The sequence below is a fragment of the Elgaria multicarinata genome, chromosome 7 (genome assembly GCF_023053635.1).
Source record: "Elgaria multicarinata webbii isolate HBS135686 ecotype San Diego chromosome 7, rElgMul1.1.pri, whole genome shotgun sequence".
NCBI lineage: Eukaryota > Metazoa > Chordata > Lepidosauria > Squamata > Anguidae > Elgaria > Elgaria multicarinata.
Genome location: NC_086177.1, coordinates 73,503,893 through 73,522,703, shown reverse-complemented (window position 1 = coordinate 73,522,703; position 18,811 = coordinate 73,503,893). Strand labels below are relative to the sequence as shown.

The window sequence follows — 18,811 nt, the reverse complement described above, 5'->3', positions numbered from 1 at the left end:
TGTAATGTATATGTACCAACTAAAGATAACATTTTGTGCAAGGTAGGCTCATGAAAGTGTAAGAAGCAATAAACCTATTAGTATTTAAGGTTCCACAAGATAAATTGCGGACATTGCCACCAGGAAATTGATATAGAGGAAAGTAACATAGAACTCTGGGGAATATATAGTTTGAACCTCAGTTAACCCAGACATTTGACCTCATTGATCAGTTGCTGGAGCTTGTCACCACATGTGTTAGAAGCTGGACTTGCATAAAATAATACATGGTTTTAAGGGAAACTTTATGTATCTCAAAGTTTCAAGAATGTTTTGAGTCCCTGCAATGGTCTTACTCAGGGGGCTATTTTCACACACCCAGACCACGCAGGTTGCACTCCCTGGGGTGTTTCCCACTCTGCAGGGTTCCAAAAACAAAAACACTCCCCTTAGTTAGCTGCCCAAAATTGGTGCCAATTTAGTAAAGAAGCCTAAAGAGGTCAAATCTCACTTGTTTTCAGGTCAGATTCAGCCATTTTAGATAAATTTATATAATAAATTACAATATTTATATTTAAATTTATATAATAAATTAGAATTTATTAAACTATAAGAAATCATGTATTGGGCATGAAGATATAGCATATAGAAAAATAATTTGATTCAAATCATACATAAATGAGATCTCATTTTTATTTATCAATATTATAAAGAATATGACTACAAGTATGGGAGTTTCAGAAGAAACTGATATATTTTGTAAATGTCTTTACATACATATCTATATTTCTTAAAAAGCAACGATGTTCTAGACTTCTTATTGAATTATTACAAAAATAGATATTCTCCCGCTGCAAAATCTAATACTGCTAAAACAGAAAAAATACTTTTTTTATTCAAGGAATGCATAAGTTTAATGGATTTCTTACACTATATACATGATTCTATAAACTAAATAGTGCTGTGATAATTTTTTGAAATTGGTGTGTGTGTGTATGTGTGTGTATATATATATATATATATATATATATATATATATATGAGAATTGTGGAAGTACAGTACAATTTTATAGTAAGGATTTTACCACAACCAGCAATACTGAAATGAGTTAAGTAGAAATATGTTCCAGGCACTATTAGAGTATACTAAATTGTGCTTTTGAACTGTAGCAGCATTTCATCATGTCCAGAAGGCAGGATTTCAGTTCTAAGCAAACATCTCCAACATGAAAATGTCATTTATAGTCAAGTCTCAGAAATAACATTTAATATGATTTTGCAGTGGATGATTTGAAATTACTTTTACATCTTAGAACCTGAATCCTGCAAATTTATACCCTAGATACATTTAAACATAAACAAAGTTCAAGATTTTGGAAGGGACATATACAAGGGACCATAACAGTTCAGTAAGTGAATTATGCATGTTATATATTTGAAAAGTAAAGGATTAGTTGCTTGCTGTATACAGTAAACCACCCTTATCTAAAACGGAAGATTTACTCGTGGAACTAGACTTCTGTGCACATGCATTATGCAGGTGTTTATCTGGTTGTGAATCCACATTGCCATTCACTAGCATTCATACTTTCTATTTTAACATAGATGTCCTGAACATGGTATGCATTTATATCCAATTTGTAATTTATATCGTGCTTCTGTAGAACACATTAGAAACTACATTTCATATTAACCATGATGAGACAAAATTATTATGTGATTCACATTAGAATAGAAAGTGTCTTGCCACTTTCCTAGTGTAAATATTAATAGAAAAAAAATTTCCTGTGTGACCAACTTATTAATCACAGCTTTGTATCCAATCCTGTCTGTCTGTTTTAACTTCAAGACCTTGATAACATAATTTTCCAGGTAGTACAAAGGAAGATTACAAACCTTTGAATTACAATACACACAGATTGTAGGACTTTTCCTTAGACAAAACCTGTATTTGCAAAATCATGTAAATGTGCTTCAGAACTTCTGAAGTTAAAAATGCGTAAGAATGCATGTTCTCAGCTGAGTTTCTCCAAACTCACCAAGCATAATCAAAACATTTTATGACGCAAAAAGTTCACTGTTTTAGGAAACATTCTTGTCATTGTCACCTGAACAGCTTATCAAGGAAACTAAGAAGTAGAATTTTGAGTCATCAGAATCCCAACTGTCATTTCTAGTTCCCTCATCTCAATGTGAAATAAATAAGAGCATCTTATGCTGAATGTTACTATTGTCAAGTCATGCAAAACAAACACAAAACTCTTGTGACGGTATGAAGAATACATTGTCCTGGTTCACATGACACAACAACCCATTGTGAGTTGTTATACCTGTTTGTTTCAGAGTGGCTTGTTGTGACATTCGAACCTCACACCGTTTCCTTAGTGTGGTTTGTTAACCACTTTATGTATTTTTTGTTACATTTATATCCTACCTTTTTTCCATCATGGAACTCAAGTTGGCCACATGCAGTTCTCAGGTGGGCTCCCATCCAAGCACTGACCAGACCCAGATAAGCTTAGCTTCAGCAAGGTGACTGCCTCATATGCCCCCAGACCATGTCCTGGGACCATGCACAAGCTACCCTTAGAACCTGATGTAGTTTGCATGTAATGAAAAGCCACTGTGGGTAAATTTCCCATGTAGTTTCAAGTTGCAGCAGCAACCACCAATTTAAATATCTGAGCTGCATAGTGGAGGGGTGGATGTCGTAGCTTGTCAATACATGCAAATCCAGCAAAGGTGGGTTGTTGAGGTGGGAGCGAACGGGAGGATGAAGAGGGAAACAACCATGGCAAGCGCCGGATCATCCGTTGGCAACCGTATGGTTTAGTGAGCAATTAACCAAACCACCACGACTTGTTTTCAGCCTGGCTTATTGTGATATGTGAATGGCCCACTGAGTTTGCTTTGAGTGTGTAACTGCCTCCTCACTGAAATGCTAATTTCCCGTACAGCTCCAATTTATACAATTAGAATGCTGCGGGAGGAAAGGTTATTATGTGTGCAACTACAACTTTAACCTGTTTATTCTTTTATCTCCCACTGGATCAAGGCATCACTTTTTGAAAGTGTCTAATGTAGTGGTTTTTCCAATCTGTGCTACATCTTTGTGTGCATGTTGTTATCAGTGCATAATTGGGTGACTGGCACTGCTGAAGCAAGCACTTAAAATACAACATTATTCCATTGTAAATGTCCTCACTATAAATGCACAGAACATGCACATCAGATCTAAATATCCTTTTTTCCCTAGAAGTAGTTGGCACAGTCATATTTAAGAAGAAAGATTGCTTTATCCGAAGCTAAGTGTTGCTGCTGATCAGTACTCAAAGCACATTCTATCAAAGACTGTTGCGTTCATGTTTTACTTCACTGTCATGGAAACTGGTCTTTTGATTATTCCTCAGGAGTCTTTACTCCTCTCCAACAGGAGGTGGTGGCTGACACAACTTGTATAACCTGCCAAAAACAAAGAGTGATTATTACAATTGCTACATTTTGTGAACAATGCTGAAACATTTAAACATTATGTGATTGCTCTCCATACATCTGTTGAGTCAGAAAAAGAATATAGATTGCAAAACAGAATGAGGCCAGTGTCTTTAGTATGTGTATCCTTCATGTAATGAAATGTTTAGGTATAAAAATAGTTTTGCACCAACAGAAAAATGCTGTAATACTTGTTTCAAGGGCCTATTGCAATTGATCCTGTGAACAGAATGAGACTTGTGCCTACAAAAGGGGTTCCATTCCAACTCACATTCCTATGCTGAAGCTCCTTCCATGAACCGCCCAGAGAGCTTCGGCTATTGGACGGTATAAAAATGTAATAAATAAATAATAAATAAATAAATAAATGAATGGAGGGGAAAGTTAGTATCCAATCCCTTACATTAAACTAGAAGTGTGGCTTTATTAGGGTTCAGATGGATTGAGCTTTTAAGAAAAGAATAAAAAAGAAAAGAAATGCTTAACTTATAAAACAAACTCTAATCTAGGTAAGCAGATCTACAAGTTTCATCAGAGAGCTTCCAAGGCATGTCACACACAAAAAATATGTCCAGCCAACAAAAAATGGGGAGGGCAAAGCAATCCCTGTATGGATTGCTATTTTTAAAAGATGGAAAATACCATTGTAGACCTGATTAAAGATGCAGTATTAGGAATATTTTATTATAATGAATTGGTCTGCAATCCTAATCATCCTTCTTTGAGAATAAATCCCATTGAACTCAGTTGGACTTTCTGAGCATACATTAATTGGACTGGGGTACTAGATCTCAATGAATATGTTCACGGCAATATTTTAAGTCCATTTAAGCTGCTGCAAAGAAATACATCTCCCAAGAGAACTATACCTTCCATGGTCCCCTGCACCAGAACTCACTGTTACCCAGCATGTCAGGGACCAGGGTGTTGAAAGAAGAAAAACACCTATGTCTTCTGCTCTCAGTACACACATCCACTCCTGTTTCCAACTCTAGCACTGGTGAAAGAGAAGTGGGGAGTATGTTTGGGGGGCTGGTGGGAGGGTGTCAGGGATTGGCTGGTGGCGGGGTGGGGTAGCTGGGCATTCTTCTCAGGCTCAGATGTTGACCGAAGCCAGAGAAATATTTCAGAGCTTGTAAAGCACAACTCTCATTTAAATAGGTTTGTACATGCCCTTGAAGTTTGTTTCTGAGCCTTACTTGGAAGAACTTCATTGTCTTCTCAATTTATAATGTTGTAACTAAAGCAGCATCCTATATTGTGAGTGAGGTTTAATGGGACAATTGGAGCTCCCATGTTAGTTGACCCCCTCACACACACACTGCAGTAATGGGTATTTGGTATGCAGTCCTCTGCAAAGGATAGACACTTCCGTAGTGAATCATTCTTCACTGAGTAGGTCACCAAAAGCATCAGTCGGTTTTCTCCAGCATTACCCTTTTTTCTTTTAACTCTGTCAAGCTTAGGAACGATGAGTATCTTCTGAGGGACAAATTCCACAACTAAAGATCAAAATATCTATGTTGAAGTCTGACCCTAAACCCCCAAAATATATACTTAAATATTAGTAATCGTTGCAGCCTGTGTCTGGATGAAGTATGGCAGAAACTTGAGAAATGATGGTCTTGGTCACAGGCAATTGATTGCACTGTTTAGTTACCTTGGAGCGGAGGCTGGTGTGCGGTCCCTAACTCCTAAATTCTTGGCAGTGTTCTGCACTCTTGCTCCCTGTAAGACAGAAAAATGTTTGTGTTTCATACATAACTAAACCTTTTTAAGCCTGCACTGTGACAATTACTGGAGTACACATTTTAAAAGAAGTTGTCAAAGGTAGGATACCAAATAACCATTTTTATTTGCAATGTGGGAAATACATGATACCAAAAAATAACAGTAAATAAGAGCAGAGGGTTGTTCACAGTTTCAAGAAATATAATCATATTTTTTAAAAAATCAAAGAATGTTTCCACTGCAAATTCTAAAGTCAGGATTTTGATCAAACCTTTTAAGGTGCGGAAAGGTGCAGAGAATGATCAACTCTGCTCCCAGACAGAGACAGAATGGATAAAGTATGGTGATAGGGACGTAGTGCACAAATTTAATTTAAGGACACTTTCGGTATTTTGGGGAAAATGGATGAGAGCAGAAAACAATTGAGGGTTATCTATAGAATTATCTGTACCCCCACCCCATGCAAATTAAAACTTGATTCTAAGAGCCTCCTACAGTTTTTTAAAAAATCCCACTGTGTTGGCTTTCTTGCTTCCATTTTCTTTCTGGGATTATAATTGGCTCAGTTACATGAGCAGCCACATGTTTTGAACTGAATACTTCCTCTCTCTGTGTACTCCATTCACGTTAATGAAACAGCACCATCTAGTGGTGGAATTATAACACAATGCTAACTTTACATGAGACCTATGTAGCATGTATGTTTTTTTAAAATAGCTGCTTATCTTTGTGTATATTTAAAGCAGTCTAAGGGGGGAGTGTAGGAGACATCCTGGAGGTTGATGATGTCATTTAAAAGACCCACAAACTTCCATGAGTAGCCAATCACAAGTGTGTAATAAATTGCTCATGCAGAGAAGCTCTTTAGCAAAGCAGGCTTTCTGCTGCAGATAGATAGCCTCCAACTTGTGAAGCGTGATGAAGCGGCAACAAGGAGGGGCAGAGTTAGCATGCCTGTCCTTATTCAGGAAGCAGCTGGTGTGTTTCTTTCTATAGTAGCTGTGGGGGTGTGAAGGAGGGGAATATGCTAGTTCAAAATATGGCAGCCAGGTTGGTCACTGATATATCTAGGCGTGATCACATTACACCAGTCTTAAAATCTCTTCACTGGCTTCCAATTAGTTTCCGGGCAAAGTATAAAGTGTTGGTTATCATCTTTAAAGCCCTACATGGTTTGGGTCCAGGCTACCTGCGGGATCGCCTTCGCCCATACAATCCGCCCCGCACACTCAGGTCCTCTGGGAAGAATCTACTTCAGTCAGCAAAGACTAGGCTGACAACCATTACCCAGAGGACCTTCTCTTCTGCTGCTCCTGGACTGTGGAATGGCCTGCCAGAGAAGACTCGTCAGCTTGACAATCTTTTAGCATTTAAGAAAGCTATCAAGACTGATCTCCTCCGGCAGGCCTATCCAGTAGAATTTTAGGATGCTTTTAGTATGCTTTAAAGATGGTTTTTTTTAACAGTGTATACTATGTTTTTAATTAGTATTTTATGCTTGCTCCAATCAGAGAGGCGGGTAAGAAATAAATTATTATTATTATTATTATTATTATTATTATTATTATTATTATTATTATTATTAATCTGATATCAGAGTTCCGCTCTCAAGGTCATAGCAGTGTTTATGGCTTTGGGAGGGGACTACAAACAATCCTATATTCCCTAGCATGCTCTTCCAGGAGTCGTAGGACTGCTCTATAAGTATGCCTTTGCCTGGTTCCGAAAAGTCAGCACCAGACAAGCCTCCTCAGGGAAAGCATTCCATAAACATAGGGCTATCACAGAAAACAAAGACCTGTTCTTGTACTGACACTCCAGAGGGAGCACACAGTTCTTAAAAATATTTTAGTTAGTGCTATCCATGTTTTCTTGCTTCATGAAATGTAACAAATGCAAAAGATATACCAATATTTTTCTCAAAAAGTGCAAGAAAGAGGGCAACTATGAACACACAAGGGAACCTTTAAGACAGATCTGTATCTTTGCTTCTGAGTATATGTTTTCCTATTAATACACATGAGGCTGAATTGCCTTGAGACAACATTACTGGAGAAACATCTACTGGCTAGGTGAGAAACATACCTTCACTATCATATGCTATCCTATATTTAAGCCAAATTAACATATGAGTATGCCTATATCACCTTGGGGGAACAGAACTTAATTTGGCTTTTGTATAGAACACAATTCGGATATGAAAATGAAATAAGCGTAGACGAAAACAGACGCACATAAATTCAGTGACGTTAATAGAAAGGGAAAAGAGAGTCCCCATGCTGCAATTTTAATAGGACCAGCATTTTTATATAATAGCTTTTGCTTATGGCAAATAAAACAGTACAAATAAAATTGCAATTACTATAATACTAAATTTGCTTTAAAATATGAGGGAAATCTTAACAAAAAGAGACAATAACTAACGGGGAAATATAATACATTGGGAAGAGAGTAACACTTCTGGAAGAATTATTCAGTTCTACTCTTCAAGCATTATTTTATTTTTAATTTAATTTCTATAGTTCAGTACTTTGGGTGCATCATTTATTTGATTATGGACCTACTATTTTAAAAAAATATAAAATCGAAAAAAGACAGTATTGGAGACATTTATGAATGGAACATACATATAGGTGTTTTGTTTATTTGTTTAAAACATGTGTATACCACCCTTCCTCCAACAGATTCCAGGGCAGCGAACAACAAATATATAAATCATTCAAATATACAAGAAAACCATAATATTCATTATAAAATTAACAATAAAAGAGCTGGTCTGGTTATTTCCCATGACTCTAAAAGTATGCTGTAATCTAGTGTTTCAGGCATGGAAATTCTAATATGCACACAGAACTGTCACACTCCCATGTGCTTGCTTTCCCATTCACCTACTCTGCATATACAAAATGATGCATATACTAAGCAGTCTCTTTCATTGAAAAGAATGGCGAACATCAGCAGAGCTGGATCAGAATAATAGCATGCCTTAAATTACTAAATTAACATATATACTTTTCCCTCCCTCCATTAATTTCTTACCATTAAAGTCTAGCCTAGGATAAGAGCATTTCTCATCTTGATATTCAAAAGTTCTTGTATGTCAATGTGACAGTACTTATCAGATTGTTTTTGTTATAAAATATACGTAGCATAAAAGAAGAACAGATCACTGTGCATAATTTAGTTTTCTGACACATTGATGAGATTAAGGAGCAATTACTCAAATTTTGTTGATTTATAGACAGTGTTGTCTTATCTTTATTAACTTAAATTCAGAATGCTTCCATGATAATACCAAGTTATTGGCTTGGATCCTAACTATTCACTCCATGAACAGAAGGAGAGTTGCTGACATGTAAGAAGAGTTCCGCTCATGGAAGGGCTCCTTCTGTGTGCAGAAGGTCTTTCCATTCACAGAGTAAGAAGTTAGGATCCAAACCAACATCTAGAATACACAAAATAGAAATTATTTTGTGGAAGGACTGGAGTGGTACTTACAAGAATCAATACCAGCCAATCGTCAGTGCTATTATCAATGCAAATATTCAAACTAGTTCTTTACTTAACCCAAACTAGAATGGAGCATAATTGCTCATTTATCTTATTTAGGAGCAGAAGGTTATGCCTCCAAAGAGCAAAATAATATTTAGTTGATAACTGATAATAGTTTCCCTCCTATATATACCATAAACCATGTACCTTACCATACATGTTGAGTTCTTCTGTGCTTGTTCCTGCTTAGCTCCAGTTGTATTCCTATTCTGATTTTATTCATTGTAAAGTCACTCGCTGCCTTTCTGTCATCTGAACTCTCCCTTAATATCCCACATATCAAATTCAGAATATGTTACTCCATATGCATCAATGTCTAGACTGACAAATCTTGGATCCTTAGACACAGTCCATCTCAGCCTGCACATACCACGGTTCCTCAAATTTCCAAAATGGCAGAATTGTTCTGCAAAACAACTGGTTCTATTGAGATGGATAGATAGATGGATAGATGAGAAAAAATGTAATATATCATTTAAAAACATGAAAGATGGCTTACTTGTTTGCGCATCACATCTGTAGCTTGCAGGATATAGCGAGGAGGTAAGCCATGACTCCGAGCAAGAATTATAGCTTGTTCCAGAGTGACACTCAGAGTACAACTGCAATACAAAATCAGATGAATCCAATAAAAAATCGATTTTAATTTATAGAATACTACTAAAATAACTTACAATGCTGTTACTGTAAATTGTGAACTGCTTGGTATACTTATATTGTATTATATATGTATTTCAGTTGTGATTTGATAGGATATTCTATAAACTGATTGTGGATTTTATTTGATTAAATTATTATTATTATTATTATTATTATTATTATTATTATTATTATTATTATTATTATTTCTTCCCCACCTCTCCCTCTTGATCGAGGCAGGGAACAACATTGAATACAAAAATATTATAAAATACATAAAACTGATTAAAAACATATAAAACTAATACATTATTAAAATAACAGTGAGACATCTTAAAATTTGACTGGATAGGCCTGCCGGAAGAGATCAGTCTTTATAGCTTTTTTAAATGCTAAAAGATTGTCATGCTGATGAGTCTCCTCCGGCAGGCCATTCCAGTCTGGGAGCAGCAGAAGAGAAGTTCCTCTGGGTAACAGTTGTCAGTCTAGTTTTGGCTGGCTGAAGTAAATTCTTCCCAGAGGAACTGAGTATGCAGGGCAGATTGTATGGGAGGAAGGTGATCCTGCAGGTAACCTGGACCCAAACCATGTAGGGCTTTAAAGGTAATACTCAACACTTTATACTTCACCCGGAAACTAATTGGCAGCCAGTGAAGTGATTTTAAAATTGGTGTAATGTGGTCACCCACAAGTGTACTGGTGATCATACAAGTATTATCAATAAATAAATATGCCACAAAGTAATGAGAAAGCTTTTAAGTTTTGAAAAAGTGACTGGAGAACTTGAAAGTTTGTTCATTCATTTGTGACGTTTTAGTTGGTTTTAATTGAGGTCAACCTGCTTTGACTTTATAATTTTTACTAAAATGTGTGTGATTACTCCATAAATTATTTGTCTTCCCAATGGTAATGGGTGGATTCATATGACTGGGGATGCCGGTCGCACGCCACCTAATTACTATAATGGCTCTTTCCGTATGCAGTTTGTTATGATGTCCAAACCTTGCAATCTTAGAACAAGCCAAGGATTTGGGGGTTACCTACCTGCTGCCTACCATCGCTGCATCCGGACAGCATTGGACAAGCCATGCCATGTGACGGTAATTACGTTAATTAAGTGGTGCACCACCAGCATGTGCGGGATGGGAAAATAAGCCACTGTGCCTTCTTTTCCCTCCCTGAACAGTCAATGAGAAAGTTCCACTGTTCATACAAATGGAGAACAGAGATGGGAAGTGTCCATATTTACAAACAAGTTATGAGGCCAGCTGCAAGGGCTACCAGGACATATATCCATCCTCCAGAGGGTGCACATAAGAGACAAATGTGGCACTGCTACACCAGGCAATGGAAAGCCATATTGGCTTCCCTACAGATTGGCATACAGGCACATAGAGTGCTCATGATCAGTCTGTTGCAGTGTCCATCAAGAATAGAGCACTGAACTGGAACATGTGAAAGTCCCAGGATCAAATTTAAATTCCAAAATTAACATTTTGAATATGCTCTGTAAACTTGAATTTTACCCATTAAGAAAAAAATAATCATAAGAGTTGCTCTTTCAATTCAGCAGGAAATTTCACACTGCATTTGATTTGCTCATATGGAACACAGTGTAAATATGTTTACTATAAAACATAGTCAACATGTGAAGTATTATATAAAGATGTGTGTATTAAAATAGCAAATATAGTGGGCATGATCTAGCCCTTATACAAAGGCCAATGTAGAATAGTTACACTCACTCTTATGTCAGACCATTCATGGAGAAGGGGGACATGGAATTTTATATTGAGATATAAAATTTATGTAACAAGATTCATGGGTTGAGGAGAGACAAGGGCCTCATCTACACCAAGCAGGATATAGCACTATGAAAGCAGTATGAAAGCGGTATATAAAAGGCAGGAGCCAAACCAAGCAGCATATAGTGGTATGAAAGCGGTATAAGGTATGTCAATGGGCCCCAACAGTTGTCATTGCACTTCAATACCACTATAAAGCAGTAGTGTGGCTCCTGCTTTTTATATACAGCTTTCATAGTGCAATATCCTACTTGGTGTAGATGAGGCCAAGGAAGGGGCTGAATTAAGCTATCACAGGATTCAGAGGCTAAACATGCTGTGTTACCTAACCCTTTCCACCACCGTCTCAGCCAGTAACAGTAGTAAAACCTAGTAGAGTCTCTTTTCCCCAGAGAAGGTTAATCTGCTGGGTGACATATACACTTATTATTATTATTATTATTTATTTATTTATATAGCACCATCAATGTACATGGTGCTGTACAGAGTAAAACAGTAAATAGCAAGACCCTGCCGCATAGGCTTACAATTTCATGTTTACTCAGAAGTGAGTGTTGAGGTTTTGTACTGTAAATAGTTGTGAGCTGCTGTGAGCTGGGTAGCATTTAGTGCTTGCATGAAAGGCAGTTAGGAACAATCAACTGTGCCTAGGATCTTTAGCGTTGGCCTTAAAATCCAAAATAGGAGATTCCATCTCTCTAAGATTATTTTCATTTTAATAATTGATGATGAATCCAACTCAATTAATTTATATAAGTTATAATAGGCATGCTTGAAATGGCAGTGTGAAGGTCAGAACGGCAATTAGTTTGTTTCTGGTATGTTCCTACTCAGATAATACACACTTACTACAGATGTCTGTCTAGGACAGATATAGGATTTGTCACTTTAATGTAAAATTGGAAAACACACTGTAATAAAAATCAAAGCAAAACTAATCGCTAGCTATTCAAAAGCTCAAATATTAGCTTAGATACTTGAATGCAAATAAAAAAAATCTTTCAGGCATTTTTGCAGCTTAGTGCTGTTAAGTACAGTTCAATTTGGATCACAGCAAAAGAATTAACAGACAAAAGAGCCAAAGAATCTAAAAATCCAAATCCAGTACTTCCATCTGCTCTCTATACCAAGGTGAAGGATAGCTAGGCATGGATTTGTACCTAACAGAAATGAAAATTTGATTATATATTTTGTTGCTAATTCATATTATTTTTTCTTAAGAACCTGCACCACTCTACTCACTGTGCTTTTAATTTGAACATATGTTCAAAGAATAAGATAGCTGAGTCTCTGAATCATTTTCCTTTGTTTCTTAATATTCCCCACACACATGCACACCAATCTCAAATACATCATTCAGCCTTTTGCTGAGTAATTTAAACCAACCAATTTTTAAACTGATGACAACATTTTCACACAACCTGGCAAAGCATGCTCAAGCACATTTTAGTCTGTATGTCCTCCTGCAAATTTCTCTACATTTCCTTCGGTCTCAGCTGATGAACTTTCCACAATACTGCGCTCTTCGAAGCCTTCCACTTGTTCTCGTGATCCGATTCCTTCTCGCGTCTTTATTAATCTTATCCCTGCTATCCAACCTTCCTTGCTTCATATTATTAATTCTTCTTTGTCCTCTTGTTCATTTCCTTCTGCTTTTAAATACGCTACAGTCTCTCTGATTCTCAAGAAACCTACTCTTGATAGGCTATCTCTGTCTAACTATCGACCTGTCTCTTTGTTGCCTTTTGTTTCAAAGATCCTGGAGCGTGTGGTCTACTCTCGTTGTCTTGATTTTCTTTCTAGTAACTCTGCTCTGGATCCTTTTCAATCTGGATTCTGTCCTTTGCATTCCACTGAAACAGCCCTTACTAAGATTACCAATGACCTTCTTATTGCCAAGTCTAAAGGCCTTTATTCCGTTCTTATTCTCCTTGATCTAACTGCAGCCTTTGACACGGTTGATCACGATCTTCTTTTAGATGCCCTTCATGACCTCAGATTTTGTGGCTCTGTCTATAACTGGTTTGCCTCCTATCTAGCAGGTCGCTCTTTCAGCGTGTTGGCTAACAGCAGCTCGTCTTCTTCTTTTCCCCTTTCAGTAGGGGTTCCGCAAGGCTCGGTGCTTGGCCCGTTGTTGTTTTCTTTATACATGTTGCCCTTGGGTAATCTTATTCAATCTCATGGCCTCCAATATCATCCGTATGCCGATGATACACAATTATATCTTTCATCTCCGGATCTTTCTCCAGATGTTCATGATCGTATCTCAGCATGTCTTTCAGATATCTCACCTTGGTTGCTTCATCATCGTTTGAAACTTAATATGGCAAAGACTGAATTGCTTGTTTTTCCTCCTAAACCTTCTCCTCATCTCTCATTCTCTCTTACTGTCAATAATGTTACACTTACTTCAGTCAAGGAAGCTCATAGTCTTGGCTTTATATTTGATTCCTCGCTCTCCTTTATTCCTCATATTGAGGCAGTAGCTAAATCCTGTCGTTTTTTCCTGTATAATATTGCCAGGATTCGATCATTTTTGTCTGTCTCTTCTGCCAAGACTTGCTCATGCATTGGTTATTTCTCGGTTGGACTACTGCAACCTTCTTCTCACTGGCCTTCCTTCTTCTCACATCAGTCCGTTGGTTTCTGTTCACCACTCTGCTGCTAAGATCATCTTCTTGGCTCGCCGCTCTGACCATGTAACTCCACTTCTGAAATCTCTTCATTGGCTTCCAATTTACTTCAGAATCCAATATAAACTTCTCCTGTTGACCTACAAAGCTTTTCACTGTCTAGCTCCTTCCTATCTTTCCTCTCTCATCTCACACTATTGCCCCGCTCGTGCTCTTCGCTCCTCTGATGTCATGTTTCTCACCTGCCCAAGGGTCTCCACCTCCCTTGCTCGGCTTCGTCCATTCTCTTCGGCTGCCCCTTACGCCTGGAACGCTCTTCCAGAACATTTGAGAACTACAAGTTCAATCGCAGCTTTTAAAGCTCAGCTAAAAACATTTTTTTTTCCTAAAGCTTTTAAAACTTGAATTGTTCTGACTTTTATACTGCCTGTTTGGTGCATTCTCTTACCCTCCTTATTGCTTTATTATGATTAGAATGTAAGCCTATGCGGCAGGGTCTTGCTATTTATTGTTTTACTCTGTACAGCACCATGTACATTAATGGTGCTATATAAATAAATAATAATAATAATAATAATAATAATAATAATAATAATAATAATATCCCCATTTCCCTCACAGTACTATTCTCCATCTGCAATTAAGACAGAACGGAAACTCTTGCTACAAAACAGACAGTTGTTTGTCACCTTTGGGGAAAGTACCCAGTAAATAAGCATTTCAGCAATCAAGAGGGAGAGCCCACCACTTCCGAAGACATTTTAAAAATAATTTGTGTTTTGTGAGGGGGGAGAAGAAAAATAAATTGAAAAACAAGGGAAGACCTGTATATAATGTGTTGTTGCATGGTATTTTGTGGGACAGGAACAGGGTTGTTTTTTAAACAGTGCAGATGCTGAAGCTGCTAAAGAACCATTTATTCCAGCTGTGGGAATTAAGTCCATGCTTAACACTCATATTGAAATCAATGAGATTTACAGTGATATCCTGTGTATGGACCATTCAGACGTACCCTGCATTGAATTCAAGTGAGGTTGTATAGAACTGTACCCTCAAAGTACTTAACGTTATCAGGTCATGCCCCAAGTAAATTTCAACAGAATATAATAAATTCCTTCGTACTGTGAAAATGGTTGATTTGCTCTAAAAAAAATTAAGGCCTTTTTATATTAACCTGGGGTATATATATGTGTGTGTGTGTGTGTGTGTGTGTGTGTGTATCCTAGATCCTAACCATCTGCCACTTACTCATTTTGTTCCTTTCATTGGATTTCACTAATTAGTGACCTTTAAATAAATTATATCTTTATTCATGAGAAAGCAAAGGAACTCAAGAGTTTTATACAAAAAGCAGAGAAAGATGCCAAAATGTTTATTCTTAAAACTGCCCCTTGGGGTTTCACTTGTCCTCCTGAGATTCTCTTAGGTACCATTCCACAAGATGGCTTATATTCTTCAAAGGCCAGTAGGAGGCAGATAGTATACTAAAAATTGATTGGATATTGCCTTTAGGAATACTATGCTCCTAAGAGCACCATTTACCTGCAATGTTCCAGATTAATTCTTCCAAAGCAATAAGCACCCCATGTTAACCATTAATTCCTAAATAAATGTAATTTGAAAAAGACAATAAATTACTGAGGAGAAAGAGAGGGGTGCAGACATTGTAGATATTAGGGATGTGCTCCGCTCCGATTAGGAGCGTAGAAGCAGTAGCGGATTGGCCTGCTCCGCCTTACCCAGAGGCGGAGTAGGAGCGGACCGCGGACCCCCTAGAAGCAAGGCGAAGAGAAGCGCCCATTTTTCGGAGCTCCGAGTTCAGGCGGAGCGCTCCGGTCGCCATCTTGAAAACATTTCGCCATAGGATTGCATTGCGGCAAATAATCGTGCATAACTACGTTGTTTTTGAAGCTATCATTCTGGAAATTCTTGTGCACAGAGAGTCGTGGATGGGGGTCATTTTGAGACCACTCTCAACTTTCTGCGTTGTCTGGGTCGCGGGCTATATTTTTGTGAAAATCGGGTCAACCGCGCGGCTCAAACTGCGTTTTCGGCTTTTCGCCCATAGGATTGCATTGAGGGAAAGAATCGGGGATAACTGGGGGGGGGGGTTTAAGCTATCGTTCTGGAAATTCTTGTGCACAGAGAGTCGTGGATGGGGGTCATTTTGAGACCACTCTCACCTCTCTGCATCGTACGGGTTGCGGGCTATATTTTTGTGAAAATCGGGTCAACCGCGCGGCTCAAACTGCGTTTTCAGCTTTTCGCCCATAGGATTGCATTGAGGGAAAGAATCGGGGATAACTGGGGGGGGGGTTTAAGCTATCGTTCTGAAAATTCTTGTGCACAGAGAGTCATGGATGGGGGTCATTTTGAGACCACTCTCAACTTTCTGCATCGTACGGGTCGCGGGCTAGACGTTTTTAAAAAATCAGCGGGAAAAATACCTTTTTCAAAGGGCTGAGGGGCAGAGTCAGCTCCCGGTCATGATGATCCCAAAGTTGGAGGAGGGCATAGGCAAAACAGGTAACTTGGGATTCTGGGAAACTTCTCTTTCTTCATCTGAACGGGCTTTTCCCCGTGTTTTTTAACACAGTAGCCCCACCAAATGCACAAACACAACCTGAAATCATATACTAAGCCAAGAATAAGAGATAGAAACACAGCACTGCTCCCCACCCTAACCTTGGGGAACAACTGAATCGATGTGGTGCAAGGGGATGAGCTCCCCTAGGGCATCTCATCGTGGACGTGCCCCCACTCTCTCCTGCACTGGAAGGCCATTAGAGCCTTCCAAAGAGAGTAAAACGGTGGAGCAATGCCTATCATGAGTTGAAGTGAATGGTCACTTTTCAGTGGTGGAGCAATGCCTGTTCTGAGTCGAAGTGAGCGTTTTACTTCTTCTCAGAGCTGTGGCTGTCAGTGTCTTGAACTGGCAGCTACTTCCCCCTCCCCCGGGCACGTCCCCCTATTGCTGGTAAAAGACAGATATAGCCTTTTAAAAAAAGTTCTTCTTGTTGTTTATTGAGCAACACTGCTGCTTTTAATTCCACCCCTCCTTTGTTTATTGATTGATTTATTCCATTTTATATGCATTACTGGCTTATCCTTGGCTCACTTCCTTATGCCCCCAGAAATGCCAGCTGCATGCCTGCCTGCCTTCCCTCCCTCCTCCCCTGCCCACCTTGCAGGGATGTTGTGTGTGGGGTGCCCGATTTTCAAAAATTCGCCAAAAATCAGGGGATGATGGGATTGCTTTGAAACTTGGCATGCGTGTGTATATCCCCATGAGGTGTCATGGTGCCAAACATGAGGTTTCTAACTTGAACAGAAAAAAAGTTGTATAATTTTTTAGCTTTCAATGCAAGCCTATGGGGGGGGGGGAAACGGAGCTCCGGATCCGGATCCGGAGCTCCGGGCGGAGCGGAGCGGAAGTGGGTGGAGCGGGGGCGAGGCGGAGTGGCCCGATCCGGAAAATGGCGGATCTGCAAGTGAAGCGGAGCGGGGGGTCTGTGCACACCCCTAGTAGATATACTGTTCTCCTTCTCCCCATAGGATCCCTGGCCAATATCTCCTGTACAGACAGATCCAGAGTAGGGCATGCTTTCAACTCTAGTAGACATAATGGTGAGAAAGACACCAACACGTCATGAGGTCAAGACAAGCCAGAACCCTCACTTCATGGTCCTCAGTTTAAGCCCGTTCTTCTCCAAATGGCATCTGTGAGAAGAAGGCCAACTTACAAAGACAGTGCACAGTTGGCCATTCTCCATATTTTCTCAGGTATCACTCCAAAAGAGTCATGCCAAAACATTACATTCCTACAGGAGTGGGACAAATCAACTGATAATATCAATTGAAGTTACATGATAATTTCCCAAATGGAACAAATCATGTTAGCCTACAGTACTGTATTACTGTATATCCCATTCAGCCTCTGCTGAGGTGAAAATTTCTATCCTATAACGCAGGCATGGGCAATTATGGAAGGCCAAGGGCACAATTTTACTGCCACCTTGTGTTCTGCCTGCAGGAACTGATATATATTATGACATCCATAGCAACTATGAAGCACCCCAAAGGGTCAAAATGACAAAATTGTTTATGATGTTGACCTTCTTGGCCCTCCATTGACCTTGTTTTTGGGTACTCTGTAGCTGCTACAGGTGCCCTAAATTTTAAAAAATGTTAATTCAGGGGCAACAGGGGCCACAGCAGGGGGCAGCAAGGGGCACATGCATGTGCTGTCCATCCTTCCAGTAATGCCTCATAAAGAAAGCACCATGTACACTGATGGTGCAATAATAATAATAATGATAATAATAATAATGAAGAAAAGATAACCCTGAATACCTCTCCCCAGAAGCCATGGATTTCAGGACCATCCTTTCCTCCATGGACAGTACTGTAACCCCTCCTGAGGGAGAAGCCATAGAAGCCTTGAGAGGATTCCATAATCTGTGCTTTTATCCATTGAGATACAGATGCAATAAAATCTTTTTTGAGTGCATTTACCCTCCAATAGTTAACAATAATGCAGTGTCTGTCCTAAAAGGACCTGTCCTAGGGCTATAAACCTTAACTGCACTCCTAATTTCTTATTTGTACTGCATTTTCTCCTGTAGATGTGAATAATTTCTAGTGTGTGCCACATTTTCTCCTGTAAGGGAATACTGGCAGTCTAGATCTCAGAAATGATAAAACAGAGAATTCACTTTGGGCTTCAAGCCTGGGTCTGGTCAAAGGACAATCGTTATGAATTCTCACTCATTGCACTGGACACTTAAAACTGCCTGATACATTTTTAGACATTACGCTAGCAATGAGAAAAGCTAACTTAATATAGGGAAAATTTAATGTAATGTGACTAAGCAAGATGGTTCAAAGGATGGTATAGTTATAGCTTTTATGACCAGGTTGGTTCCAGAAGAAAACCTGTGATGCACACAAGGGAATCCTCTAGCCCCACAAAAGCCTAGA

At 38.8% G+C, this 18,811-nt stretch overlaps 1 protein-coding gene across 1 annotated transcript in view; it reads right to left on the bottom strand.

Moving 5' to 3' along the window:
* Nucleotides 1-1,013: 1,013 nt before the first annotated feature.
* The window catches only part of PREX2 (phosphatidylinositol-3,4,5-trisphosphate dependent Rac exchange factor 2), a 149,210-nt gene continuing 131,412 nt past the window's right edge, over nucleotides 1,014-18,811 (bottom strand). The window contains exons 38-40 of the mRNA XM_063130819.1: nucleotides 9,254-9,356; nucleotides 5,132-5,199; nucleotides 1,014-3,441 (exon numbers count right to left, since the gene is read on the bottom strand). Of these exons, the coding sequence (XP_062986889.1) occupies nucleotides 3,396-3,441; nucleotides 5,132-5,199; nucleotides 9,254-9,356 (217 nt within the window). The 3' untranslated portion in view covers nucleotides 1,014-3,395. The remainder of the gene's footprint in view (nucleotides 3,442-5,131; nucleotides 5,200-9,253; nucleotides 9,357-18,811) is intronic.